Source organism: Martes martes, assembly GCF_963455335.1.
Source record: "Martes martes genome assembly, chromosome: 4".
Lineage (NCBI taxonomy): Eukaryota > Metazoa > Chordata > Mammalia > Carnivora > Mustelidae > Martes > Martes martes.
The window spans coordinates 86,474,484-86,501,627 of record NC_137891.1 but is presented as its reverse complement, the minus strand read 5'-3'; the positions used below and the strand labels follow the sequence as shown (position 1 = coordinate 86,501,627).

The window sequence follows — 27,144 nt, the reverse complement described above, 5'->3', positions numbered from 1 at the left end:
GGAAGGGGGTCCCGTGAGTCTCTGGGCGCAGAGCTCCGCCTCCGCCGCTGGGGGCGGGGCGACGTCGCACTCCAGGAGTGCCGGATTACGCACTTCCTCCGGGAGGTTGGGGCCGAATAGCTGTGTGGCAGGTTCGAGTCCCGCCTCCTGACTTTCGCCCCTAGCCCCTGAGTCCCCGGGCGGGGCGCGTTCGCCTGGTAACCTCTCCACGGCCAGGGGCGGTGGCACACCTGGGACTTCACCATGGAGGACTACCTGCAGGGTTGTCGAGCCGCTCTGCAGGTAACGAATCCCAGTCTGTGATCGTAAGGAATGAAGCATGAGGTCCAGAAAGAAAAAAGATATGGAATCTGGGGAGCCCCGATGGTGTGTGGGGAGAGAACACGGCATTGTGGGGACGGGGCTTGGGATCAGATCAGGCTTGGGGCCGGGGGAATGAGGCAAGAGAACCTAGCTCAGGGGAATGCTGCTCAGTCTCCCGGTTTTTGGCTTCTGCCTTCGGGGTCTCCCCTAGAGCTGGGAGGAGGAATCGTGGATCTGGGACCTGCGTCTGAGCCTCTGCTCGCGGTCGCCTGGGTCAGTTCCGTCAAAAGGTGGAGGGCCATGCCACCGCCTGTCGTGCCGCGCTAGGTTTATTTATCCCTTTCTCCCCGCCCCTCTTTCAGTTCACCGCTCACGCGGCCTCTTTGGCCCATTGGCATCCAGGTGAGCCCCGGGGGTGCGAGAGAACCTTTGCCCAGGGCCTTACTACCTAAGAAGAGCTGTTTTCGTCCAGCGGGCCGAACTCCTTCTAGATTAGAATCATGATGTTTTACTTTAAATCTGTTTTTTAAGCTAAACATGCTCAGTATTGCAGGCATACCTGTTGTTGACCCCAAACTTGCATTCCTTTGCCTCCAGTTTTCTTCTTTGGCCTTAACGCACTTAAATTATGTAAGAATCCCCCGCCTGGAAGGGATAAGCGCGAAGTGTGTTTGGAATCAAAACTATAAGCTTGACTTATTTTGGGTACTTATTTTGGCGTATTTTACTCTAAGCTGGTTGGAATCTCCCCGCCATGCGGACTGGTCAAGCAACATTAGGCTCTCTCCAGTTAGCAGCAAAAAGCTGACCAGAGCGAGGCTCTAGGAGGTCACCTGGCCCCCTACTTCAAGTGACACTGCCCATGTGGAGACCTAGACAGATGGTTGACTATGCTTTCCTTTTGAAGTGGCTTTTTTTTTTTAAGATTTTATTTATTTATTTGACACACAGAGAGAGATCACAAGTAGGCAGAGAGGAGGGCTGAGAGGGGGAAGCAGACTCCCCACTGAGCAGGGAGCCCATGCAGGCTCAATCCCAGGACCCTGAGATCAGGACCTGAGCGAGAGGCAGATGTTTTAACAACTGAGCCACCCAGGCGCTCCCTTTTGAAGTGTCTTAAACCCTACAAATTCCCCTGGTGGATAAATTCTGGTCTTTAACAAATCCTAGGGGCGCCTGGGTGGGCAAAGGACCATTTTAATATTACCAGTTGCACCGAATTTTTCCTTGTGAGATGCAAATTTGGGGAACGTTGATTTAATTCATAGGGCAATTTGTTTTATTTTTAAAGATTTTTAAAATTTATTTGACAGAGAGTGACAGTGAGAGAGGGAATACAGGCAGGAGGAGTGGGAGAGGGAGAGCCAGATGCGGGGCTGGATCATGACCTGAGCCGAAGGTGGGGGCTTAACGACTGAGCCACCCAGGCACCCCAGCATAGAGCAATTTGGAACCAATTTGTTTCATTACCTGTGATTTCCACTGTAGGGAGGTCACTGAAGGACCAGTGTAGAATCTTTGTGGCAGTCTTCTGAGTGCTAAGCAGTGGAATCCCCCCCCCAACACACACACACACAATAACCCAAATGATGGGTCTCCTTTCCACCATTTGATAAAGAGCCCTTGGACCCAAAACCGCACTAAATAGCCTTTCGTTGCATGCATCCATCCCTCAGCATCTACACTTTAGAGTCCCTCCAGGTTAATAGCATGTCTCTTACAGCAGTCTGAAGCTGAAAAATACTGGGTTTTTCCAGTATTGGTGGTATCCTGAACCCGCCCCCCCCCTTTTGTTTGCTGAATTCATCTCCTAAGGAGCAAAATCTAGATATTTCTTTTTCCAAATTTGTGAAGGTGAAGTTGTATCTTGGAGATCTTTTCACACAGTCTAGCCAGGGCTGGGAGAAATAAGAAAATCGAACTCTAGGACTGTTAGCAGAGGAACTGGTGGCAAGACATACAGGCGATGGCCAACAATTTAGCTAGCTTTTAATTACAGAAGTGGTAAATACACACAGTGAAAAAACTTAAATACAAAGAACATCCAAAATGAAAAAGAACAAGATCTTTTTTTCTTCTCCTCATCCAGTTCCCCAGAGGCTGCACTGTTGTTTCTTGTGTAAAGAAAGACACAATTTAGACAGAGACTCTTAAAAGTTTGAGTGTTTCCGTTAAGTTATGTTAACTTTTCGGGAAATGTGGGTGCTTGACTTTTACACAGGATAGAGACAGCTTATAACCAGCCAACTCTCCTGTTGATATATTTTTTCCTCTGGCATCTGATACCAGATAAATTTTCTACAGCCTCTGCCATAAAGATAGTAGGATGTTCCATTTAGAAGAAATCCTGTTTAACTAAATGTCCTATTCATGGTGACTCATCTTTCACTACTAGTGGGGGAAAACCTTTGCTTCAGGGTGGAGCCGCCTTCAAGTGTAGGCAAGGCGTTCATCCAGCAGCCCTCAGATAATCTGTGTTGTCTACACTGCTCAATGCAGAAGGCAGGAATCAGGAGTGGCTGGCTCTCCTTCAGACACCACAGTCCTTTCCATTTTCTGTGCTGGGAGGGCTTCTCTGGTTCTGGCTCCCTGTCTCCTTTTTTCCCTTCTCTCATTAACTATTTCGTAGAAGAGGCACGAGACCATATTCAGCTTCAGAAGGCAAGTAGAGCCCATCCTCACTCCCCGCACTGAGGTCACAAAGAGCCTCAGGGTCTAGTCATTGTGACTAGGGGGTTTGGGTGTATTTTTTTGTTTGTTGGTTTCTTTGCTCGTTAGGCAGAAAAGTTTATATTTATTTGGGGCTCTCGGATTGTATTTCTTCCATTGGCAGCTCGGGTTTCTTCATGCTCTAAGTATAGCTGGATCTGCCCTCTGCTCTTCCTCTGACAGTCAGAAAAGCGAGGCTGTTTGGTTTGTGCTGTCAGCTGGTGGAGGATAGGGTGGGGGTGGGGCTTAAGAGTTAACCTATGTTCTTCCTAAATGAAGAGGAGAAGGGTGCCTTATAAGTGGGCAGCCCAGGAGAGTTTCAGTTTGTTCGCACATAATGGATAATTGCACCCCTTTTCGTTCTCAAAGTGTCCCCTCTTTGAACAGCAGAGTGTTTAGTCACCAGAGTCATAAACTATGTTCCAAGATTAAGACACATGCCCACGAAAAGATAGCGAGTTCCATATGAGAGCCACAAGTGCTGGCAGCTGGAGGTCTGGAGGAAGAGGATTGCTATGGTGCGGGTCGTCAGGGAAGGCAACACAGAGTTAGGGGATTTAGGTGGCATGAATGGACCAGGAGGGACAGGTAGAGAAAGAAGATGGAAGCCAGCTCATCTTTCCAACCACAGAGTAGGCACTTCTGGGTTATCACATTTAATCCTCAGAACAACTTCATGAAATTGGTTACAGTATGACCATTTTTAAAACCAAAAATGATGGGCGCCTGGGTGGCTCAGTGGGTTAAGCCTCTGCCTTCGGCTCAGGTCATGATCTCAGGGTTCTGGGATCAAGCCCTGCCTCGGGCTCTCTGCTCAGTGGGGAGCCTGCTCCCTCCGCCCCCCTACCTGCCTCTCTGTCTACTTGTGATCTCTCTCTCTCTCTCTGTCAATAAATAAATAAAATCTTTTAAAAAAATAAAAAGAAAAATAAATTAAAAAATAAAACAAAAAAATGAAGCTTAGAGAGGCCCAAATCCCACAACAAGTAAGAAGCAGAGCTGGAGGTGGGGGGAGCAGTGTGGACATGGGTGGCTCTGTCATTTGGGTGTCTGCGCGGGTCATGATCCCCGTGTTCTGGGATCGAGCCCCAAATTGGGCTCCCTGCTCAACAGGGAGTCTGCTTCTCCCTCCCCCTCTGCCACTCCCCTCTGCTTGTGTTCTCTCTCTCTCTCTGTCAAATAAATACATGAAATCTTTAGAAAAAGTAGCAGCAGTAGCAGAGCCAGGATTCAACCCTAGTCTGTGATCTCTTCAAGTGACAGTTCTGCTGCTTTCTGACAGAAGAACAAAGAGCATGAAGGGCAGAGCTGGGCATATGCACAGCATGTCTTGTGGGTGATGCATAGACCGGACAGATTGGGGTGATGGTGGACCCTGACAGCGAAAGGAAGGCCACCACAGTCCCTGCTCAGTCCTCTTCCAAGATGTGGCAAAAGTACCAGAGGATTCCTCTTGTATTCATTCCTTTTGGCTGCTCTCTTGGCTTGCCTGAGCAAGGGGTTAGTTGTTTACCTTCCCATGGATTTCCTTTCTCCTCAGAGTTAGTTGTATGTGGTCCCTTCTTTCTGCTTTTCTGCTTAGCCTTCTCTCCATGCTGAGGATCTGACTTGTCCTGATTCAGCTGAACCAGCACTAATGGGAGTGAGTTTTGGAAAGTTCCTTTGGGGGTCTAACAGTAGGTCTGTCCCGCTTGCTCGGCCTTTCCGCCGTTCCACATCCCTTTTTTCTCCAGAGTCAGAACCATATGGCCACGCATGTCTATAATACAGTTCCCTTTCTAGGGACCATGGTGCCCGTCTTATCACTTCAGTGAGCTCCTTATCTCTGCAGCCACTCACCTCGACCGCTTTGTTGTCCCTTGGGTCCATAGCCATCTGGGCAGTATCCAGGAAATGGGGGGGGGGGCTTTCTCTTGTACCAGGAGGAGGACTTGTGAGTTAGAGGAGTTACAGTAGGATTGAATTCTCGTATTATATAGGAAAAGAGTTTAATGTTGGGGAAGAATCTCTGCTCTCCCCTCCTGTTCAGTATGAGTGAGTGTGGGCTACCACTCATGAGGCACCTTGGAGAAATGGGTACAGGGAAGAACCAAAGGACACACTTTCTCCAGAGGTCCTTTCAGCAAAACCTCAACAGGTAACCTCTGCGTTTTGTACTTCTCTGGGGTGTTGGGAGTCAGAGATGCACAAAAAGGTAGCTTAAAACAAAAAAACTTGGGGTGCATGGCCGGCTGAGTTGGAAGAGCCTCTGACTCTTGATCTCTGGGGTGTGAGTTTGAACACCATGTTGGGTATATAGATTACTTAAATAAATAAAGCTTAAAAAAAAACTATCTAGTCACTGGATGGGGCAATTTATGTCACCAGAGGTATAATTGTAAAATTATCCCTTTCTGGCTGTAGCTTACTACAGGGAGGGAGAGGAGTGGGTAACAGCCAAATAGGCAAAATGATTCTAGGTTCGCTTAGATTCCCTTTCCTCCTATAGCACATTACTTGATAACCGTTCATTGCTGTTTTGCTCCCCTGAACTCCTTTCCTACTTTTTGAAACTCTTGCATCTAGCAAATCTTTCCTGATTGAAGCAGTCAGAGTGTTTGGATTTTCACCTGTCTGTAACCCAGTAGTGTTCAGCTGGTAGTGATTTTTGCCTGCCCCTGGCCCCCCCAACCCCGGAATATTTGGCAAATCTGGAGACATTTTTGATTGTCATGCCTGAGATTGCTCCTGGCATCTAGTGGGTAGAATCTGGGGATGCTGCCAAACACCCTCCCTCGCACAGGACAGCCCCCACCTGCAGCAAAGGATGATCCAGTCCAAAATGCCAATAGTACTAAAATTAGGAGACTCTGCTGTAACTGGTATGTCTCAGTTTGTCTCTGAACCCTTCCTTTGTCAGAGAGCGGCTGAGATAGAAGTTCAAAAGTAAGAGAGAATTCTTGTGTCCTAAGCTGAGCCATGGACTTTATGGTCTCATTGTATCTGGCAGAACGCTCATTCCTGGAATGAAATAATAATTCCTTTTTTTTTTTTAAGGTTTTTATTTATTTCTTTGTCAGAGAGAGTTGAGCACAAGCGGAGGAAGTGACAGGCAGAGGGAGAGTCAGACTCCCCACTGAGCAGGGAGCCCAGTGTGGGTCTCGATCCTAGGAGATCAAGACCTGAGCTGAAGGCAGACGGCCAACCGACTGAACCACCCAGGCATTCCTGAAGTAATAATTCTTTTTTTTTTAAAGAGATATATTTATTTATTTATTTATTTTTGACAGAGAGAGAGATCACAAGTAGACAGAGAGGCAGGCAGAGAGGAGGGGGAAGCAGCCTCCCCGCCAAGCAGAGAGCCCGATGTGGGGCTCAATCCCAGGAACCGGAGATCACGACCCGAGCTGAAGGCAGAGGCTTAACCCACTGAGCCACCCAGGTGCCCCTAAAGAGATATATTTTTTTAAGATTTCATTTATTTATTTGATAGAGAGAGAGAGAACAAGAGCAGGAGCACAAGCAGGGGAGTGGGAGAGGGAGAAGCAGGCTTCCCGCTGAACAGGGGAGCCTGATGTGGAGCTCGATCCCGGGATCCTGGGATCATAACCTGAGCCGAAGGCAGACGCTTAATGACTGAGCCACCGAGGCGCCCCCTGAAATAATAATTCTTAAAGTATCTACTTCTTTGGGGTTGTTTTGAAGATTAAATGGTTAGTTCATGCATGTAAAAATATTAGAGCAGTGTGTGGCATATTCAATAAAATAAATGTTTCCAAACAAAGCAAAACTGTTTTGTCTCTGCTGTTGTGGGCACTGTGGTTTTTTAATGCATTTTATTTAAGACTCTGATAGCTAGGGAGATGCAAGAGAACAAGGTTAGTAATAAATAGCAGATATCCCTCCCTCCTCTGTTCTTATTAATAGCCGGGCTTTTCAAGGCTTTAAAAATAAAAGTTCCAAGGCGTCTGGCTGGCTCAGTCGGTGGAGCGTGCAACTCTTGATCTCAGGCTCATGGGTTCAAGCCCCACATTTGGTGTAGAGAATACTTAAAAAAATACTAAATATTAAATGATAATAAATTACAAAAATAAAAGTTCAGGGGTGCATGGGTGGCTCAGTGGGTTAAAGCCTCTGCCTTTGGCTCATGTCATTATCCAGGGTCCTGGGATCAAGCCCTACATGGGGCTCTCTGCTCAGCGGGGAGCCTGCTTCCCCTTCTCTCTCTCTGCCTGCCTCTGCCTACTTGTGATCTCTGTCAAATAAATAAATAAAATCTTAAAAAAAAAAAAAAGGTGTGTGAAGCCCTGCTCTCATGTAAGGTAAATGGAAATAGAGATGCTTCTAGTGTCCCATTCTCTTTCCTCACCAGGAGTCCCGGCCGCTACACGTTGTCCTGGGAAATGAAGCCTGTGATTTGGACTCCATGGTGTCAGCTCTTGCTCTGGCTTTTTACCTGGCAAAGGTGAGTCCTTAGCGACAGAGTCCCTTAGAATGAAAAAATCTGGATGCAAGACCCAGCTCTGAGACTTAACACTATTTAGTCTTGGGTCAGTTAAATTCCTTAACTTTGTGGAGTCTCAGGTTACCATCTGCAGAAACTGAAATGATACTATTTTGCAATGTTGCTGGGAGGATCAAATGAATAGATGTATTTTGAAGAATTTATAAATCATAAAGCAATATTCAGCAGTTGATTATTGAGTTCTTCTGGGTACCAGTGATGTCATGCCCAGGTCAGCTCTTGAAGACTGATAATCCCTTCTTTGCAACATCTAGAACTATGTCTTTTCCGTGAGTTTTCTTGTTGACCTTCATGTTATGCTAAGAAGGAGAGAGGGCAAGAGTTGTCCTTTTATTTTTATCAACTTGGTAATTGTGGCTTTGAAAAATGCAGTGACTTACCCAAGATCACATCTCCTTTAGTCCCAATAATCTTGTTATTTTTCCTATTTATCCCCAAACATTTTTCCTGTTTATCCCCAAACATGTGTTCTTTTCACTTTCCTTATCCAGACTACAGAGGCTGAGGAAGTCTTTGTGCCAGTCTTAAATATAAATCGTGCTGAGCTACCTCTGCGAGGTGACAATGTCTTCTTCCTTCAGAAGATTAACATTCCAGAGTCCCTCTTGATTTTCCGGGATGAGATTGACCTCCATGCCTTGCACCAAGCTGGCCAACTCACCCTTATCCTTGTTGACCATCATGTCTTACCCAAGTAAGTAGAAGGAAGTTAAGCCGGTATTTATCATGTGCCATGTTGAGTTCTGATGAGTAAGAAATAAAGAGAGGAAGAAAGAATTTCTTCTCTTGGGGATTTCACAGGCCACTTGTGATTGCTAGGTCATATCAGATACAGAAAATCAACAGAAAATACTGTTAGTTTTTCAGTTTTGCAAGTAACAAAAAGAAATAGAAACATGGAGAGGTCAAACTAAAGGAGAACTCAAATCATTTAAATCTGCCTTTGGTATCATTATTTTGTGGCAGATTTATTGTAATAGAAGCCTTTGAATAATGGTTGCAACTCTATTTTTAATTTTTAATTTATTTTTAATTATTTCCTACATAAGGCAAGATCTCCTTAGTTGCATTGTGTTGGGTGTTAGAGGTGTGTGATAACTGACACTCTAGAGGACAAGAGGTGCATGAAGGATGGGGTAGTTAAATGTACTCAAGGGGAGTGGAGGGTGTGAGGAAAGGTTTCCTAAGAGAGTTGACCCTTGATCTCATTCCTGAGTGTTTGCTCCTGGAGTGGGGAGGCAAGGTAGTTAGGAAGAGCATCCAGGTGGAGAAAGGAATTAATATGAGCAAAGCCAGGCAGGCATGAAATAGCATAGTGAATTGGGAGAACTGGAATTTGTTTTGCCTGACTGGAGCATAAAATGTGACAGAGTAGTAGGATAGACGAAGAGGTGAGACTAGTAAGGTCAGTGGGGACCAGATGGTGGAGATCCTGTAGGCCCTGCCAAGGAGACTAGACTTGGTGTTAGGGTAGTGGGGGACTATTGTGAGTTATATTTATTCCAGATCCTAACAGAATCAAATCTGCATTTTTCAAATGACCATTCAGCTGCTTTGTGGCCAAGAGCTTGGGGGGGGGGGGTAGGTGTCCAAGATTGGGAGTAGGTCTTTGGTTAGGAAAACTGTTGGAATGATCTGGGTGAGAGATATCGAGGGCCTAGAATAAGGCAGTAGCAGAGCCATGGTGGGGGGATGGGGATAGAAGCCATAGAATCTGGTGAACTGTATGGAATTTGGGTATTAAGTGGATTGAGATGACAGGAGAGATTTAAATGAGAGATTGGATGTCAAGGGTGTCAGTCAAAGAAAACTCCGAAGGGCATCAGATACTTGGATAAGATACTTGTGGCTGATACTTCACCAAATTCACTTACACACTATTTAAAGATGACTTCAGTTACAGCATGAAAGAAAAGAATTGAGAACAGTGAGGCAGAGGTGGAAGTGCCCAAAGTTCCCTGTGGTTTGCCCAAGATGTGCATTTTCCTTCATGGGTGAGGTGGAGATTTGGTTAGAACCGGCTGGAGTGCCCCTACCTATCTTCCTTTCTCTTTCCCCCCCCACAGAAGTGATGCAGCCCTAGAGGAGGCAGTGGTAGAGGTGCTAGACCATCGGCCCATCGAGCAGAAACACTGCCCTCCCTGCCACGTTTGCGTTGAGCTGGTGGGGTCCTGCGCTACCCTGGTGACTGAGAGAATCCTGCAGGGGGCGCCAGAGATTTTGGACGGGCAAACTGCAGCCCTTCTGCATGGTGAGGGTGGCTTTTGGGTTAGGAGAGTAGAAAGGTCTATTTTTTTTTTTTTTTTTTAAGTCTAGATCCTCTTTCTTTCTTTCTTTCTTTCTTTCTTTCTTTCTTTCTTTCTTTTTAAAAATATTATTTATTTGTCAGAGAGAGCACAAGCAAGGGGAGAGGGAGAAGCAGACTCCCCACTGAGCAGGGAGCCTGATGTGAGACTCTATCCCGACTTCTAAGTTTCTTTAATGGAATTTGGCCTACAGAAGGGAGGTCATCTCTCTGACTTGGTTTCAAGATCTCCAATGACTGGGATGCTCAGGCACCCTTTCTGCCTTTTCCCCGTTTTCCTGCCTACATTTTAGTTTGGATTTGGGAAGTCTTACTCAAGACATAGTCCCAGTTTCTTGTTTCATTTTCAGTGAGTTTGCCACATGGTCTTCTCTGTATTATGTCCGTCTGGTTTGAGGGTTATGTGTGTTCTAGAGGTCGCAAATGGAAGGCCATAGGATTTGAGTTCTGTCTTGTCTCTACAGGAACAATCATCCTGGACTGTGTCAACATGGACGTGAAAGTTGGAAAGGCAACCCCAAAAGACAGCAAATATGTGGAGAAACTGGAGGCCCTCTTCCCAGATCTGCCCAAGAGAAATGACATCTTTGACTCTCTACAAAAGGCAAAATTTGATGTATCAGGTGTGAAACAGTAAACTGACTTCTCTCCCTTCCACTTGAGAAAACAGATGGGCAAGACTTGTTCATTGTACTTTTTTTAAGATTTTATTTATTTATTTGACAGATATCACAAGTAGGCAGAGAGGCAGGCAGAGAGAGAGGGAGAAGCAGGCTCCCCGCTGAGCAGAGAGCCCGATGCAGAGAACCAGATGCGGGACTCGATCCCAGGACCCTGGATTCATGACCTGAGCCGAAGGCAGAGGCTTTAACCCACTGAGCCACCCAGGCACGCCCATTGTACTTTTTTTTTAGAGAGACAGAGAGTGTGCAGAGTTGGCGGGGAGTGGCACAGAGAGAGAGAGAAAATCCTGAGCAGGCTCCATGCTCAGCACAGAGCCCAACATGGGCTCAATCTCATGACCCTGAGATCATGACCTAAGCCAGAATCCAGAGTCTGCTGCTTAACCAACTGAGCCACCCAGGTGCCCTGATTGTTCATTGTATTCTTGAACACCATTGAAACAATTTCAGAGTATGCATAATGATTTAAGCTTTATGGCAGAGAGAACCAAGGTAGTATTTGAGTCTGATCATGAACTTACCAATCATTTACTAGATTGTTCTATCCTGGCTATTGGGTAGGAAGAGGAGGAATATATAAGATTGTCAGGTTTGGGGGCTCCTGGGTGGCTTAGTGGGTTAAAGCCTCTGCATTCAGCTCAGGTCATGATCTCAGGGTCCTGGCATCGAGCCCCACATCAGGCTCTCTGCTCAGCAGGGAGTCTGCTTCCCTTCCTCTCTCTCTGCCTGCCTCTCTGCCTACTGGTGATCTCTGCCTGTTAAATAAATAAATAAAATCTTTTTAAAAAATTTAAAAAAAAAGATTGTCAGGTTTCTAGTCTAACCAGGGAATATAGGTATATAAGTAAAATCTGCTGAAGGAATACTAAATTATCTGAGTGAGATCTAGATGATTGTTTAGGGAAATAGAAGAAACATTGAGGGTGAATATACAAAGGACAGAGGAGGAGAACAAAAAAACTTTTTTGCCCAGATACCACCTGTTGACATTAAAAAAAAAAAAGAAAGAAAGAAAAGTACCACATGTACTTGTAGAAAGTTAAAACTGTGAAGAAGGGGAAACAGCAACTATTGTGACTTAGTTATTTAAAATAATTTTTTATTATGTAATTTGCATTCTTGGTTATCTCCCTATTGCCTCCAAAGAGAGGCTATGTTTTTCCTCATCCTTGACCCATCTTGGTGTCCTCACCTTCCTGGTCAAGGGACCCTGGGCTCTCTTGTTTGACGCCTGGTCTCACATCCATTGTCTAGGACTGACCACTGAGCAGATGCTGAGAAAGGACCAGAAGACCATCTTCCGACAAGGCACCAAGGTGGCCATTAGTGCAATATATATGGATTTGGAGGTAAGAGCAAAGTGGAGGTGTGGGTGGGGAGAGAAAGCCCTCAGTTATATGTGCAACCTTGCCCCTCACTCCTGGCTCCCCTCCGTAATGTATCTCATACCTGTGTACCTTTTGTCATGTCTGCTGTCACTCCAACAGTCCATGACCTCTCACTGCACCACCATGATAGGCTGCATACTGGTTTTTCTGCTTTTGCACCCTACAAACCATGCTCCCCATAGCAGCCAGAGTGATCTCTATAAGATGTAAGTCTAAAAAAAAAAACACCACAAAATAAAAAAGATGTAAGTCAGTCAAATCAGCCCTCTCCCTCTGCTGCCTTTTCATTGCATTCCTTTTTTTTTTTTTTTTTTAAGATTATTTATTTATTTATGAGAGAGAGTACACAGTCGGGGAGCAGCAGGCAGAGAGAGAGGGAGAAGCAGGCTTCCTGCTGAGCAGGGAGCCCGATGTGGGACTCAATCCCAGGACTCTGGGATCATGACCTGAGCTGAAGGCAGATGCTTAACGACTGAGCCACCCCGGCATCCCTCTTTGCATTCCTAATAGAAGCTAAAGGCCCTGCTATGGTTTACAGGGCCCTCCTTGATCTGGCCTTCATCTCTCTCTCTGACCTCATCTCCTTCCAGCCCCACTCCTGCACTCACAGTGCTGTAGCCTAATTTTCTTTCTGTGCACTGGAACCATTAAGCTCATTCCCACCTCAGGGCCTTTGCACTGGCTTTTTCCTTTGCAGAGCTGGCTCTTTCTTATCACTCAGATCTTAATTCAGATGTTCCCTCTTTTAAGAAGTTTTTCCTGACTGCTATTACTGACATAATATCCTCTGTGCTCAAAAATCTCTTAACAATTTTTGAATTTTGTTCATAGCACTTAATGGAAGTAATCAATTTTGTGGTTTCCTTGTTTATTACCTAGATTCCTCTGGTAGTTTATCAGCTCCACCAGAGGTGGGACCCTGTCTCTTTTGTTTCTGCTGTATCTCTAGCACCTTTGACAGTACCTGGCAACAGTGGGTGCTCAGTAAATTTTGTTGAATGGGTGACTGAATATAACTTTGATAATGGTATTTTACTGCTGGTTCTATGTCATATTGATTTAAATCATTTGACAACCTGATCTGAACACATTCCTTCATCATCTGTACAGCTTTCTACTAAAAACTATGTAAAAATACTAAATAATTTCAATAAAACAAAAGAGCCAGGTCTCTTCCCTTGCTGCCTCATTTGAGAAACAAACATAAGAACAGAAAAGGCTTGCTAAGTAGCATAAATTGACACAGTACAAATCAACACATTAGAAATGTGTCAGCAGGGGCACCTGGGTGGCTGAGTGGATTAAGCCTCTGCCTTTGGCTCAGGTCATGATCTCAGGGTCCTGGGATCAAGCCCCACATCCATGCTCTCTGATTAGCATGGAGCCTGCTTCCCCCTCTCTCTGCCTGGCCTCTCTGCCTACTTGTGATCTCTCTGTCAAATAAATAAATAAAATCTTTTTAAAAAAGTGTGTCAGCAAAGCCCGGTCTGAAATAGCTGATGGTATTATCCAGTAGAGAAAATACTACCTGAGACTTTGCGAAAGAGTCGAGATTGGCCAAGAAGGAAGAGTCAAGGACGCAGCTGGCCGGTTTGTTGTTATTTGTATACCCCATTGTTCTGTCTTGGAATAAAAATACCTCTGAGACAAAGGCCTTGCTTGTTTGATGGCAAGAGCAGGAGAGCCTTGTACATGCTAGGCATGTTCCACACGTGATCGTGCTTTAAGTTTTAAAACAATCAACTTTTTTAAAAAAATAAAATAAAACAATCACTTTTAATAACGTTTTAATCCTCATTTTACAAATGAAGAAACTCAAGGCTGAGGTGCTTAAAGAAACTCCTTGAGCATATAGCTAATAGGTCATAGAGCTGAGTTTCAAACCAATTCTATCTGAACCCAAAACCTATATTCTCCCTGTCCTACCTATTGCTTCCCAGCACATAGATAACACAGAGTAAATATGAGATGCCTTTCTTATGGAGTATAAGCCCTAGGTTAAAATGGGAAGAAACCCTTCGTGATCGTATTTTGTTGCTGATGACAAGGAGGGTCCTGCTGTAGCCCTTATCGCTGCCCTGTTTGTTCTCTTTCAGGCCTTTCTGCAGAGGTCTGGCCTCATTGCAGATCTTCATGCTTTCTGCCAGGCTCACAGCTGTGATGTCCTGGTCACCATGACTATCTTTTTCAACATTCATAATGAGCCAGTGCGGCAGCTGGCTATTTTCTGTCCCCATGCAGCACTCCGAATGATGGTGAGTCTGTCTCTTCTCCAGCCTGAGGTCCATATAGAGAGCTCTGCTTGTAAGCACCACCCTGTGCTATAAAAACCTGTCCTTGGGAAGTGCCTTGGTGGCCAGGTCTGTTGAGTGTGTTGTATGACTATTGATTTCCACTCAGATCATGATCTCATGGATTGTAGGATGGAGCCCCTCATGGCGGGGGGAGGGTCAGCGCTCAGTGGGGGGTCTGCTTGAGATTCTCCCTCCTGCCCCCCTCTCCGTGCATGTGCACACACATGCTCGCTCGCTCTCTCTCTCTCTCTCTCAAATAAATAAATCTTAAAAAAAAAAGATCACCTTGGTGTGTGTGTGTATATATATATATATATATATATATTTTTTTTTTTTTTTTTAAGATTTTAGTTACTCATTTGAGAGAGAGACAGAACACAAGCAGGGGGTGAGGCAGAGGGAGAGGGAGAAGCAGACTCCCTGCTGAGCTGGGAGCCCGACATGGGGTTCAACATGGGGCTGGATCCCAGGACGTGGAGATCATGACCTTACCTGAAGGCAGATGCTTAACCATCTGAGCCACCCAGGTGGCCCTTGATTCTTATATTTACACAGGAGTCCCTTGACCTTTTTCCAGAATCCTCCCTCCTTGTTTCTTCCCATTCTCTCTATATGTGAATAGTCTTAATTGTACTATTGTTGAGAAAGAAAGCTTCCAAAGAGACTTAGAGACACAGTTCCTGTCTAGAAGGAACTTGAAATCAGATTAAAAAGCCATGTTATAGAGACTCCTGGGTGGCTCAGTCATTTCTGGAAGCAAATGTAATTTCATCCAGTGGAAGATAGTTTGGCACTGTGGGAAGAACTACAGTTTTATTTATTTATGTGAGAGAGCAAGCGAGCATGTACAAGCAGGGGGAGTGGCGGGCAGAGGGAGAGGGAGAACCAGACCACCTGCTGAGAGAGAGCTCAATTTGGGGCTGATCCCAGGGTCCCAGGATCATCACCTGAGCTGAAGACGGATGCTTAACTGACTGAGCCACCCAGGCGCCCCAAAAACTACAGTTTTAAAAGGCTAGACATGTTTTCTGTCCCAGATTTGCCACTTACCTGCTCCTTGAGCTCAGGCAAGTCAGTTGACTTCTGAGTCTGTACATGGCTAATATCACCCACTGATTAGTCTGATGTCATCATTAAACATAAGATCTCATGGCAAGCACATTGCTCAGCTCAGAGTAATGGTGGCTGAGCGAATGGTGGCTCTTACTAATCATGTCATGAAGGAAAGGGCCATGGGAAGGGCCTTCCCCACCTTCCGAAATGTCCCTGCCTTCTCCCCATGACACCCCCCTCCTGCTGTTCTCTGAAGCTGTGCAGATAGCTGAAGTCTCCCCCAGTGCACCCCTCTTCTCACAGTGTACCCTACCTTCTCTTCTTACTCCCATGGTAGAAATTATATAAAAGAGTGGTTTAGAACACTGGCTTCGGTGGTGGTCCTGGGTTCAAGTGTTAGCTCTGCTTCATTCAAACTATGACCTTAGGCAAGTGACTTAATCCACCTAAGCCTCTGTTTCCCTACCTTTATTTTTATTTTTTTTTTTAAAGATTTTATTTATTTATTTGTCAGAGAGAGAGAGAGAGAGAGAGCATAGGCAGACAGAGTGGCAGAGGGAGAAGCAGGCTCCCCGCGGAGCAAGGAGCCTGACATGGGACTCGATCCCAGGACGCTGGGATCATGACCTGAGCCAAAGGCAGCCGCTTAACCAACTGAGCCACCCAGGTGTCCCTGTTTCCCTACCTTTAAATGAGGGTAATACTAATACCAATCTTACAAGGTAGTTGTGACGATTCTATGAGATGATAACTGTAAGTGGTCAGACCCTACATGGTGCCTGGTGTACCTTCTGCCCCCACTTTGATCTTTGATCTATTCATTCTTTATGCCTCTGTCTTGCCCCTGACCTCAATCTAGATGCTTGTCCCATTGTAGCTAAGGATCAAGATCCATCCAGTTTTTAAGCACTTGAAACAACACTATGTCAGGAGCTTGGGGTCCTGGGTTGCATTCAGACTCTCCCATCATCTACATGATTTTGCTCAAGATACTTAATCTTTTCAGGCTTGGGTTTACTTATTAATAAAATGAAATATATGATCTCAAATGCGTCTTCTGTTTCCAAATACTATTAGCTAATGTGCCTTTTTTCAAAGCAATAATACTGAACTCTGGGTGATTTAATTTAAAAAAAAAATGCTTTTCTGTCTAAGAAGTCTCTAACTTGGAAACCACAGCTGTTTGCTTCCCCACCTTATGCACCATCTCCCTGCCCTGTCTCCTCTGTAGATCTGCGGAGTTCTGGAACGCTCCCATTCTCCATCCCTGAAGCTGACCCCTGCCCCCAGCGCCCACCCGCACCTCCAAGCCTATCTTCAGGGCAACACCCAGATCTCTCGGAAGAAACTTCTCCCTCTGCTCCAGGAGGCCCTGTCAGCATATTTTGAGTCCATGCAGATCCCTTCCGGGCAGCCGGAGACAGAGGGTGTGTGCCGGGAGCAGGCCGACAGGGAACTGGACAGGGCGGGTAACTCCCTGGTTCCCGGACTGAGTCAAGATGAGGAGGAGCCCCCACTGCCCCCAACGCCCATGAACAGCCTGGTGGATGAGTGCCCGCTGGATCAGGGGTTACCCAGACTCTCCGCCGAGGCCATCTTTGAGAAATGCAGTCAGATCTCGCAGTCACAGTCGACCACAGCCTCCCTGTCTACGAAGTGACTGCTGGGAGGGCACAGAGTGGAGAGAGAGGTTCCTTGAACCACTTCAAATGCATGTTTTGAGATGTGTCGGTGGTTCTGTCTTCGTGGCTTGGGGACCTGGTGTACTGTGTTCGTGAACTGGGGAGAAGAAAGAAGTGAAAGAAAACAGCTGCTTCAGGGATGGCTTCCTGCTTTTTCCCCAGATCTCTACCAGTCAGACAGATCGTATTATTTAATTGAATTCTTCAAACCTGCGTTGACTCTCCTGTATATCCTTTGCCGAGGGTACAGTGTGATACCCACACAGTTCCAGCAAGCAGCTCAAGAAGGCGCCCCCTCCGTAAGGCTCTGTGACAGAACCGGTATCTCTCATGGAACCAAACATTCATTGTCTCCGTGTATTCATTTATGCTCTCATTCATTCAGCTATCGATTGAATACCTACTTTCAGCTAGCTAGAAAATAGAGTGTGCTTTGCAAACTCCTCTTCCAGTTTTCAGCCTTCAGCAGAATCCATCTCCATGACCTCTTTCTGTCCCCAGTTAGGTATGATAGCCGAGGCCGAGATGGCTACTTTTGTATTCTGAGCTGATGATGACTTTTCTAAGATCGGTGGGGAGCAATTAAGAGACCATTATCTTCTTTCCTGGTTAGTTGGCCTGGCTCTCAGTTTCTCTGGATCCCACGGTCCCAGAGCCACAGGGACCCAAGAAAGACCCAGAAGACCCCTGGTGCTTAAGAGTTCAGGAGACATCCGGGAAAGCCTTAAGACCCCATAGGCACTCTTCCCAAAAGGCAGAAGAACTGCAGTGAGAGCCCAGCTCTGGGCTGTGCCTTGGAGGCCCGGCAATTTCTTGTCCATCCCGTTCTCTTCTTGCTCATATTGAAAGGAAGTATGGAGTTCTCATACCGACTGCCGTGAACTGTGTGTCTCTTGGTGAGACACTTCATTTCTCTAGGCCTCATCTGCCCCATCTGTAAATCTAAGGATCTGAACTGGATATTCTCTGGTATTCTGTGATCTGCCTCTTGTTGCCATCACCTCTCTCCTGGCTTCTCTGTATTTGTTCATTTCTCTCCTCCCTGAGAATGCTTGGGGTGGCCAAATTGTCTATATTTCTATGTGATTGTATCAAGGGACTCAGCCTCACGTAGCATGTACAGGGGTATAATTCATCCCATCGTGACCCAGCAGAGAACTCCCCCACCAACTTGTTCTGCATGTGTAGAGTCTCCCTTTTCCCTTCAGACCAACTGGTCCCTCTTCAGGCTGCCCCACAGCCCAGCTTCATGTAAGTCGCCTGTGGTTCCACTGGACAGTGGGGTATGTGAGATAGTTTTGGCATGATGTCTTCAGTATGAGGGGGATGGTGTGACTTTACTTTGAGGGGATGATGTCTGTAGCCATTGGAAGGTAAATATAGTGGTGTGATTACTGAACCAAAGGAATTTATGTTTTGTTAACTTGGGTACTTTATTTTGCATTTTGTTAAAGTATTAAATACATTTTTTTTTCCTGTTTGGGGTCTTATTGTCTCTTTTTACCTCCGATAATGGTTTCAGCCTCCTCAAGATTCATCTCCCTTCTTCCTGCCTTATGGAATGTCTCCCTTCATTAACTTTTTTGGGGAATGGAGAGCAACAGCCTTTCCATCTCTCCGTATCCTCAGCCTTTCATTCGTTTCTTCTTCCAGAGTGCTCTTAATAACGGTGTTCCCAATCTTGCTTATGCTTTATAAGCATAGTCTTAAAACCAAAATTTTTTTACCATTGCCTTCCCCCCTTTTTATTCTTTCTTTCTTTCTTTTTTTTAAAGAGCAGCTTCCAGAAGTTATAAGGAGTCTGGAAGAGAAAACAAATTGCCTTCCTCAACTCCCCTAAGACAAGACACTTTAGAAAATGTCCTCTCTTCCCTAAAACCCGCCCCCACATAGGCAGGGTTTTCTTTTGTGCAAACTGCTTGGGAAGGGAAAGGAAGGGAGGTGGCAAAACCTGTTTGAAGGCAAGGTTACCTCCCTTCCACACCTCCCTCCTCCTTGGAGGCAAGAGCAACAACAGTGAGACAGAGAAAAAGGACACAGAAGTGCTGGGGAGCTGGGACAAGAAGCTCCCGGACAGCTGCAAAGTGGCTGAGGGAGGCAGGAAGACCGTGGAGATGGGAACCACACAAGAAGCGGGAGAAAAGACGTTAGACCTTGGGTAAGTAAGATCTGGCTCACTTGATTGGAAACAAGCTATGAATAGTCTTGAGGGACTTTGCCACCATCAAGCTCTGACCAGGGCAATTCTCGGCTTCTTGGAAGAGACAAGACTGCAAGAGGATGAATCTGCAGGGAAGGGGTAGTTTGCGGCTCTAGGCAGGAACTGGGGAGCTGGGGGGTTTCAGGTTAGTTTCCTATCATTTTGTTTTTAAAGGAAACTTCTCTATTTCATGTCTATAAAACTACCCCTTGTTGTCTGCTTTCTCACACCCACTCCCCAGAATGGCCCTCTGGAAAGCTGACCTAGAAAGAAATTTTAGGTCCCGATACTCCTTCCCAGCAAATCGCTCTTGCTCTTCCTCCTTACCATCTTCCCCGACCTGTCTGCCTCTGTCATGGTTTTCCCTGACCACTCCCCAGCTGGTGGAGGAAAGGCAGGCTTAATGAGGTACTGCCTTTCCCAACTCTGCCTAGTGACAGCTGGGCAGGTCTGTCAGGTTCCAGCCAGGTGTAATGGGGACTATCTCTACCCACTCTGTGTAGGTGGAGCAACGCCATAGAGGTTAATAGGCTTAGTTCTCCGTGTCCCATCTTTCCTCCCATCTTCCCTTGGCTCCTAAGCCCCACTGGAGGGTTCATCTGTCTCCAGGTAGTGGTGGGTGTGGTAGGGGTATCTGTCCAGGAGACGAGAGCCCATGTCTTTTTTCAGGCCTATGCTCTGCTCTGTGCCTTCATTACCGTTCATTCCAGTGTCTCCTACCTACTACCCAGCTCCCTTAAGACACGGCCTAGTTTGTCTCATGATCATCCCTTCTCCTGGGGGACTTGTAGGGCCGGGGAGAATGCCGAGGCAGCGTGCCCAGCAGCATCCCTGAGACTTGGGGAACTGGAGCTGAAGGAGGAGTGGCAGGATGAAGAATTCCCCAGGTAAGGACCGGAGGGATGCTCCTGAATGGAGGGTGGGAATGATAAATTAGAACTTGAAGGAAGGATGGGTTAAAAGAAGGCAGGGGCAGTAAGAGTGGTAAGATTTTATCGGGGCTGGTGCCGGGTGGCTCAGTCAGTTGAGCATCTGACTCTTGTTTTTGGCTCAGGTGGTGATCTCAGAGTCAGGGAATCAAGCCCTGCCTTGGGCTCTGCACTCAGCAGGGAGTCTGCTTCCCTTCTTTCTCTCCCTCAGTGGCCCCTGCCCTCCCACCCCCCGAACCCCAGCCCCCACGGCTTGTGTACACTCTCTCTCTCAAATAAATAAATCTTAAAAAAAAAAAAAAGTCATATCTTGGTGAGAGGATTGATAAACTGATACCTGGCTTGATTCATTTAACCTGCATTTCTGCCCCCCTTGTAACCTTTCCCCTCTAGATTTCTTCCTGAAGAAGCCGACCCTTTTGAAGGTCCTGATGATCCTGAGAGAGGCTCACAGGCAGGTAGGTAAATTCGAACCTAGGCCACAAGTTCTTGATTCTAGGCCAGTGAAGGGCTGTGCTGCCCTCACCCCCTTGTGGTTCCACTGCTACTTTCCCAAATAGCCCCCGTGGAAGTTTTCTTTTTTCTTTCTTTCTTTTTTCTTTTTTTTTTTTTTTTCATTTATTTGACAGACAGAGATTACAAGTAGGCAGAGAGGCAGGCAGAGAGAGAGAGAATGAGAGGAGGAAGCAGGTTCCCTGCAGAGCAGAGAGCCCAATTCGAGGCTTGATCCCAGGACCCTGGGATCATGACCTGAGCCGAAGGCAGAGGCTTTAACCCACTGAGCCACCCAGGCACCCCCCGCCGTGGAAGTTCTTTAGAATTCACCCCATATATCACTATCATATGCAGGAATTCCTAACTCCCCTGCCAACACAGGCTTTTCTATTCTTTTCTCCTCTATCCCAACTGCAGGTACACCCAGCACTTTAGCCCTGTGTGGCCCACGCCCCATGCGGAAGCGTCTTTCTGCCCCAGAGTTGCGACTGAATCTGACCAAGGGCACTGGAGGCGATGGAACTTCTCCCACAAACTCTGTACCTTCTTCTCCTGATGGTAGTTCTGACCTGGAGGTAGACGAATTGGAGACACCTTCAGATTCAGAGCAGCTGGACAGTGGACATGAATTTGAATGGGAAGGTGGGCAAGAAACCTGAGACCTGAGCTAGTAAAAGTAGAAGCTAGAGTTAAAGAAGCTCAGGTTGGATTTTATGGGACTAAAGTTAGAAACAATTAGGTAGGGACCAAGTGGTAAGGTCAGCAAAATTTATTTCCTCAGAATGGAAGGGTAGAGTCCATAGATCCAGTGTGAGAGTAGTCAGTAGAGGGGTGGGAAGGGTCCTTTGTTAAGGAAGCTTTCATTGAGTGACTGTAATATGCTATTATTGAGCGAGAACCGAGTTATAAGGATAAATAAGATTGTCCTACCCTCAGGGATTTCTCTGTTTAATAAGAAATTAACACATATACAAGTAAGTGTAGTTGAAGATTATGGTCTACATACCTATAGGGATGTATGCAGGGATAAGGACAAGGTCAGTTCTCCCTGAGAGGCATTAGGAAAGACTTCACAAAAGAGGTGATTCTGAGCTGGTCTTTATCAGGTAGCTGGGGAGGCGTTCTAGGTAGAAGCATCAACTTGGGTAGGAGCATGGCGTGTTGGACATGCTGGGGAGTTCAAAGTATTAGGCATGACTATTTTAATATTAAGGAAAACTTTGTTTCTTCTCTACTCACAACACTTCTGACACCAAATATATGAGTTTTACCCACACCAACCAATTCTCCACTTCTCTAGACGTCAACAGGGTATCCTAGAGTTTCACCTGTGATGCTTGACTAGAGTTAGTACAGACCTCCCAAGTTTGCCACAAGATTGCCCTCGACTTCAGACAGCAATCACATGTCCAAGCTGTTACCTGAGCTTCTGAATGAGCTCAAATGGGCTTCTGAATGTTGGTAGGAGTCATATCATGGGGATTACCACACTGAGGAGTTTAGATTTTATCCTATAGGCAATGAAAAAGCACTGAATGGTTTTATTTATTTATTTACTTACTTACTTATTTAATTTGTTTTTTATTGTTAACATATAATGTGTTATTTGCTTCAGGGGTACAGGTCTGTGATTCATTACACAATTCACAGTGCTTACCACAATACATTCCCTCCCAAATGTCCATCATCCAGCTACCCTATCCCTCCCCATCCCCGCCAGCAGCCCTCAGTTTGTTTCCTGAGATTAAGAGTCTCTTATGATGTGTCTCCCTCTCTAGTTTCATCTTGTTTCATTTTTTCCTCTCTTTTCCTATGATCCTCTGCCTTGTTTCTCAAGTTCCACATATCAGTGAGATCATATGATAATTGTCTTTCTCTGATTTACTTATTTTGCTTAGCATAATTCCCTCTACTTCCATCCACATCATTGCAAATGGCAGGGTTTTTTTGTTTTGTTTTTTGGTGGCTGGTATATATATACCACATCTTCTTTATCCATTCATCTGTTGCCGGACATCTGGGCACTTTTTATAGTTTGGCTATTGTGGACATTGCTGCTAAAAACACTGGGGTGCAGGTGCCCCTTTGGATCACTACATTTGTATCTTTGGGGTAAATACCCAGTAGTGCAGTTGTTGAGTCTTAGGGTAGCCACTGAATGGTTTTGATCAAGGGAGTAACATGATCAGTTTTAATGGCTCTAAAGAGCTTGGAAACAACCAAAAGGTCAGTAGAGTATTAATTCTTACATGGTGTATCCATGTTATAGAATATGTTTTTTTTTAAAGATTTTATTTATTTATTTGACAGAGAGAGAGATCACAAGTAGGCAGAGAGGCAGACAGAGAGAGAGGGGCAAGCAGGTTCCCCGCTGAGCAGAAAGCCCCGATGCAGGGCTCGATCCCAGGACCCTGAGATTATGACCTGAACCGAAGGCAGAGGCTTAACCCACTGAGCCACCCAGGTGCCCCTGGAACACTTTTTTTTTTTCCTTAAGATTTTTATTTTTTAAGTGATCTCTACACCCAACATGGGGCTCAAACTCACGACCCCACCATCAAGGGTCAGTGTCGCATGCTCCACCAACTGAGCCAAACAGACAACCATTTTTTAAGATGAGGCAGCTGTTTCCATTGCCAAGGAAGGATCATGCAGAATTAGTGGGTATGGTATATTGCCATTTGGGTAGAAAACAAAGCTTGCTCTAGCTGTGGGACAGAGGGTGAAATGGAGTAAACAGACTAGAGACATGGAAACCAGTTAGGAGGCTAGCACTAAGGCCAGATGAGAAATGCTAAGAACCTGAATCAAGACAGTAGTAGTAGAGAGAATGATAAGAGAATATAGTGGAGATAATATAGAAGAAGATCTGGAGTCCAGTTGGCTGACAGAGAAAATCTTTGATAATATCAGTTTTCTCTCTCAGCTACCTCGATGGATAGAGTCATTCATCCAGAATGGAAATATGGGAGAGAGGAGGAAGAGAAGGAGTTTGAATTACACTTGGGTCTGGTGGCTTGGAGATGACAGAAAGACACAAACTAAAGGTGTCCACTCTAAGCATTTAGGGACATGGGTTAGAGGGGCAAATTTGGAATCACCACCTTACTGGTGGTTATTGAAGACATGGGAACAGAGGAGTTTATCCAAGGAAAGGCACAAAAAGTAAGGAAGAATCTAGAAGAAAACTAATACTGGCAAGGGTCACAGACCTACCATAGTGCAGGGTTACCTCAAGGCCGGTGTCTAGTGAAAAAGTGAGGATTGTGAGTCAGAGGAAAGAGAAACCAGCAAGGCACTGGACAAACTAGCGCTGGAATCCTAGAAAAAAAACTGAGGAATGAGAGGTTAGAGCAATCCACTCTAGAAACCTGGGGAAGTTAGAAGATACTGAAGGTCTGTACTATGCCTTATTGACCCTTCCCCATCCCTCTCTTTCAGATGACCTGCCCCGGGCAGAGGGTCTGGGGGCCAGTGAGGCAGCAGAAAGGCTGGGCCGGGGTTGTGTGTGGGATGTGGCTGGAGAAGATGGTCGTCACTGGAGGGTGTTCCGGACAGGACAGCGGGAGCAGAGAGTGGACATGACTGTCATTGAGCTCTATAAGAAAGTCCTCTCTCATGGAGGTAATTGCTCAGATATGTGGCAGGGAAAGACCTGCGACTTACTGAATAGAATACCGAAGTTGGAAACTCAGTCCCTGGGTTTAAAATCCTCAGAGTCCTTCAAGCTAAACAGATGTACTGTCTGTCATACCTAGTTGCTGACTGAATGAATTTTCCCTCTGTCCTCTCCAGGTTACCATGGTGATGGCCTCAACGCCGTTATCATCTTCTCTTCCTGTTACCTACCCAGCAGCAGCATCCCCAACTACACCTATGTCATGGAACACTTGTTCAGGTGAGGTGGAAGCCCTGAAGGGCTCCAGGGGGGATATTAAGGAGGGAAGAGTGAAAAAGAACCCCCTGGGATGCCTGGATGACTCAGTTGGTTGAGTGTCTGCCTTTGGCTCGGGTCCTGATCCTGGGGCCCTGGGATCAAGACTCACCTCGTTGGGCTCCCTGCTTGGGGGAGATCCTGCTTCTCCCCCTGCTTGTCCCTCTCGCTCCCCAAACCCCAAGCATGTACCTCCCCTGACAGTTGTATCCCCTCCCGGCCCCCCAGGTATATGGTAGGAACTCTGGAGCTACTGGTTGCTGAAAATTACCTGCTTGTTCACTTGAGTGGAGGCACGAGTAGGGCCCAGGTCCCACCTCTGGGCTGGATGCGCCAGTGTTACCGCACTCTGGACCAGCGGTGAGCCACGAGGGCAGGAGGGCCGCAACTCCCACTACGCCTTTTCTTTCCCTCTTTCCGTTCTTTCCTCTTCCATTTAGTCCCTTCCTCTTTTCCTTGTCCCTCTCCAACCCTTTCCAGGCCTCTCCCATCTTCTGTACTCTCAGAGTCAGGGAAACCTGGTTTCAGATCTTGCCTCCATCATTTACCTGCTGTATCATTTACCTTGGACAAGTCACTTAACTTCCCTGGGACTCGGTTATCTTCTCTGCATAATGGCAATTATAATAGCTTTGCTACTGGCCATGTGTGAAAATCCAATAAATCGAGGTGGCATACCCCTTCCTTTTCTCCCCATCTCGCCAATTAGTTTACTGCCCAGGCCGCCATTTTCTGCTTTTCTCCGCCTTCCATACCTGACCCATATGGCTTTGTTCCCCGAGATGTTCCTTTTCCCTTTTTCTTTGCCCCATCTTCCCTTTGCTCACTTTTCTAGCTCATGTCCCAGTCCTGGGAGGCATGGGAAAAGGGGAGTAGCCGAGAATTTCTGTGAGGGTAGGGCACAGGAGGGAGTTGGGGCAGAAGGATTCTGACAAGAGGAATGCCTAAAAATGAGGAGCACAAAGGGCTAAACGCAATGGGTGGAGCTCAGATTACAGGCCAAGGAGGGGGGACTAGACCCCACTGCCAGAGAAATCTAGAAACTGCAGATGTGAAGAAAGTTAAAGCACAGAACGTAGCCCCACCTGATCTTCTGGCATGAAGGTAGAAGAAGAGTAGAATGATCTCTTTCCTATTCTTCAGGCTCCGGAAGAACCTGCGTGCCCTGGTGGTTGTCCATGCCACCTGGTACGTGAAGGCATTCCTGGCACTGCTGCGGCCCTTCATCAGGTACCAGCTCTGAGGACAAGGATGTCTTCTCCCCCATTTTCAAAATCAAGATGAAGAAGATTTTTCCCCAGCCTGGCTCTTTTTAGTCTTAACCATGCTCTGCTTGTTACATTGCCCTTTGTAAGGGTCTCCAGGAACCCTCTTCCCAGTACAACACACAACCTGGTTTATCCTCCTCTCTTTTCAGTTCCAAGTTTACAAGAAAGATCCGTTTTCTGAACAGCCTGGGAGAGCTGGCCCAACTCATCTCCTTGGATCAGGTTCACATCCCTGAAGCTGTCAGACAGTGAGTCCTGAGCTTGAGGAGAAGAGTTTGGGGTGGGATGTATAAAGCCAGTTCCAGCTTTCTTAATGCCTTGGGGGAGATGCAAAGGAACTAAAAGATAGAGGCCCTGCTTCTAGATGCTTCATTGTATCGGGAAAACTGTGCCCACCCAGAGAAGAAATTAAGGCCTGCATCCAACAAGAACAAAGGAAAAAAAAAACTATACAGTGCTCGCTTCGGCAGCACATATACTAAAAAAAAACTATACATATAAGTGCTGAGGCATCAGAGAATAAAGGAATATTCACAGCACAGAACTTAGTCGTAGAAGTTAAGAAGTCAAGAAGGGCAGCAAAGTGGAGAAAATACCCAGTGGGAAGGGCCTAGGGGACAAAGGAGCCTGATGACCACCAGTTCAAACACCCAATCTTTGACTCTTCCAATTCTCTGGCTTCTGTCCCCAAACGAGTGAGTAAAACCCAGGTCCTACTTTTTTTGTTTTTCTCTCCTAGGCTGGACCGGGAGCTCCATGGCTCACGAGGGACCTAGAGGAAGAAAAGAATCAAGGGCCTTAGAACCAAGCAAAGATTAATCTGCCTATGCCCTAACCCTGAAATATCTGGGCTGTTCCCTAAACCACCTCCTCCTCAACCCCAGTACCACAGGACCTTCACATTTCCCTGGGGTCTCATTCTTCTCATGACCGTGCCTTCAAAGCAGGGCTCCAAAGTCTGGAACCTCATTTGCCCAGTGATCATCAGTTCAGCTATAGGGGGTGCATGTAGTGGCATCTTGTAGGGGAATGGGGAAGGCTGCACGGTTTGGTCCTGCTTCAGCTGCAGAACCTTGGGCAAATATAACCGCATTTCTCTGAGTGTCCTTTTCCTCCCCTGTAAGTGGAGGTGCTGAGACTCTTTCCCCCCGGGGCATGCTAGCAGTCTGTGAGGCTCAGTGAGAGGTGGAGGGGAGGGCAGGGCTTAACTCACCGCGCAGCCTGCTGGGAACCGGGAGTCAGCTCCCTAAACCTGGAAGAACTGCAGCTCCCTTCTTTGTCACAGCTGTTGCCTGTGGGTCCGGGAAGGAGTGCTTTCAAAACTTGTACTTTTGTCGTCTTTAGTAAATTCCGATCCATAGCGGTTAATAAACTGCGATGCGAGGTTTAAGTCCGGC

General features: G+C 46.4%; 2 protein-coding genes across 5 annotated transcripts; both read left to right on the top strand.

The window, feature by feature from the left end:
- Positions 1-49: 49 nt before the first annotated feature.
- Positions 50-18,399, top strand: PRUNE1 (prune exopolyphosphatase 1). Its single transcript, XM_080800415.1, has 8 exons — positions 50-282; positions 7,364-7,456; positions 8,008-8,210; positions 9,583-9,767; positions 10,286-10,444; positions 11,759-11,853; positions 13,989-14,147; positions 16,471-18,399. The coding sequence occupies exons 1-8, from the start codon at positions 244-246 to the stop codon at positions 16,897-16,899; spliced, it is 1,362 nt and encodes a 453-aa protein (XP_080656541.1). The 5' UTR covers positions 50-243; the 3' UTR covers positions 16,900-18,399.
- BNIPL (BCL2 interacting protein like) lies at positions 18,102-27,144 on the top strand. Of its 4 annotated transcripts, XM_080800418.1 has the most exons (10): positions 18,102-19,079; positions 19,913-20,008; positions 20,444-20,508; positions 20,963-21,187; positions 23,987-24,169; positions 24,341-24,443; positions 24,708-24,839; positions 25,623-25,709; positions 25,897-25,995; positions 26,487-27,144. In XM_080800418.1, exons 1-10 carry the CDS (start codon positions 19,036-19,038, stop codon positions 26,521-26,523), a joined length of 1,071 nt encoding a protein of 356 aa, XP_080656544.1. In that variant the 5' UTR covers positions 18,102-19,035; the 3' UTR covers positions 26,524-27,144. The 4 variants fall into 4 exon arrangements, with proteins under 4 accessions (XP_080656544.1, XP_080656545.1, XP_080656546.1 ...); XM_080800419.1 differs by lacking the exon at positions 25,897-25,995 and having other exon boundaries at positions 26,487-27,135; XM_080800420.1 differs by lacking the exon at positions 23,987-24,169 and having other exon boundaries at positions 18,879-19,079; positions 26,487-27,135.

Coding starts and splice junctions, on each gene's coding strand:
- PRUNE1 (XM_080800415.1), top strand. CDS start 244: ATGGAGGACTACCTGCAGGGTTGTCGAGCCGCTCTGCAG. Junction 9,768..10,285: donor AACTGCAGCCCTTCTGCATG/GTGAGGGTGGCT, acceptor TTGTCTCTACAG/GAACAATCATCCTGGACTGT. Junction 10,445..11,758: donor GGCAAAATTTGATGTATCAG/GTGTGAAACAGT, acceptor TCCATTGTCTAG/GACTGACCACTGAGCAGATG.
- BNIPL (XM_080800418.1), top strand. CDS start 19,036: ATGGGAACCACACAAGAAGCGGGAGAAAAGACGTTAGACCTTGG. Junction 24,170..24,340: donor GAAAGTCCTCTCTCATGGAG/GTAATTGCTCAG, acceptor TGTCCTCTCCAG/GTTACCATGGTGATGGCCTC. Junction 25,996..26,486: donor ATCCCTGAAGCTGTCAGACA/GTGAGTCCTGAG, acceptor TTTCTCTCCTAG/GCTGGACCGGGAGCTCCATG.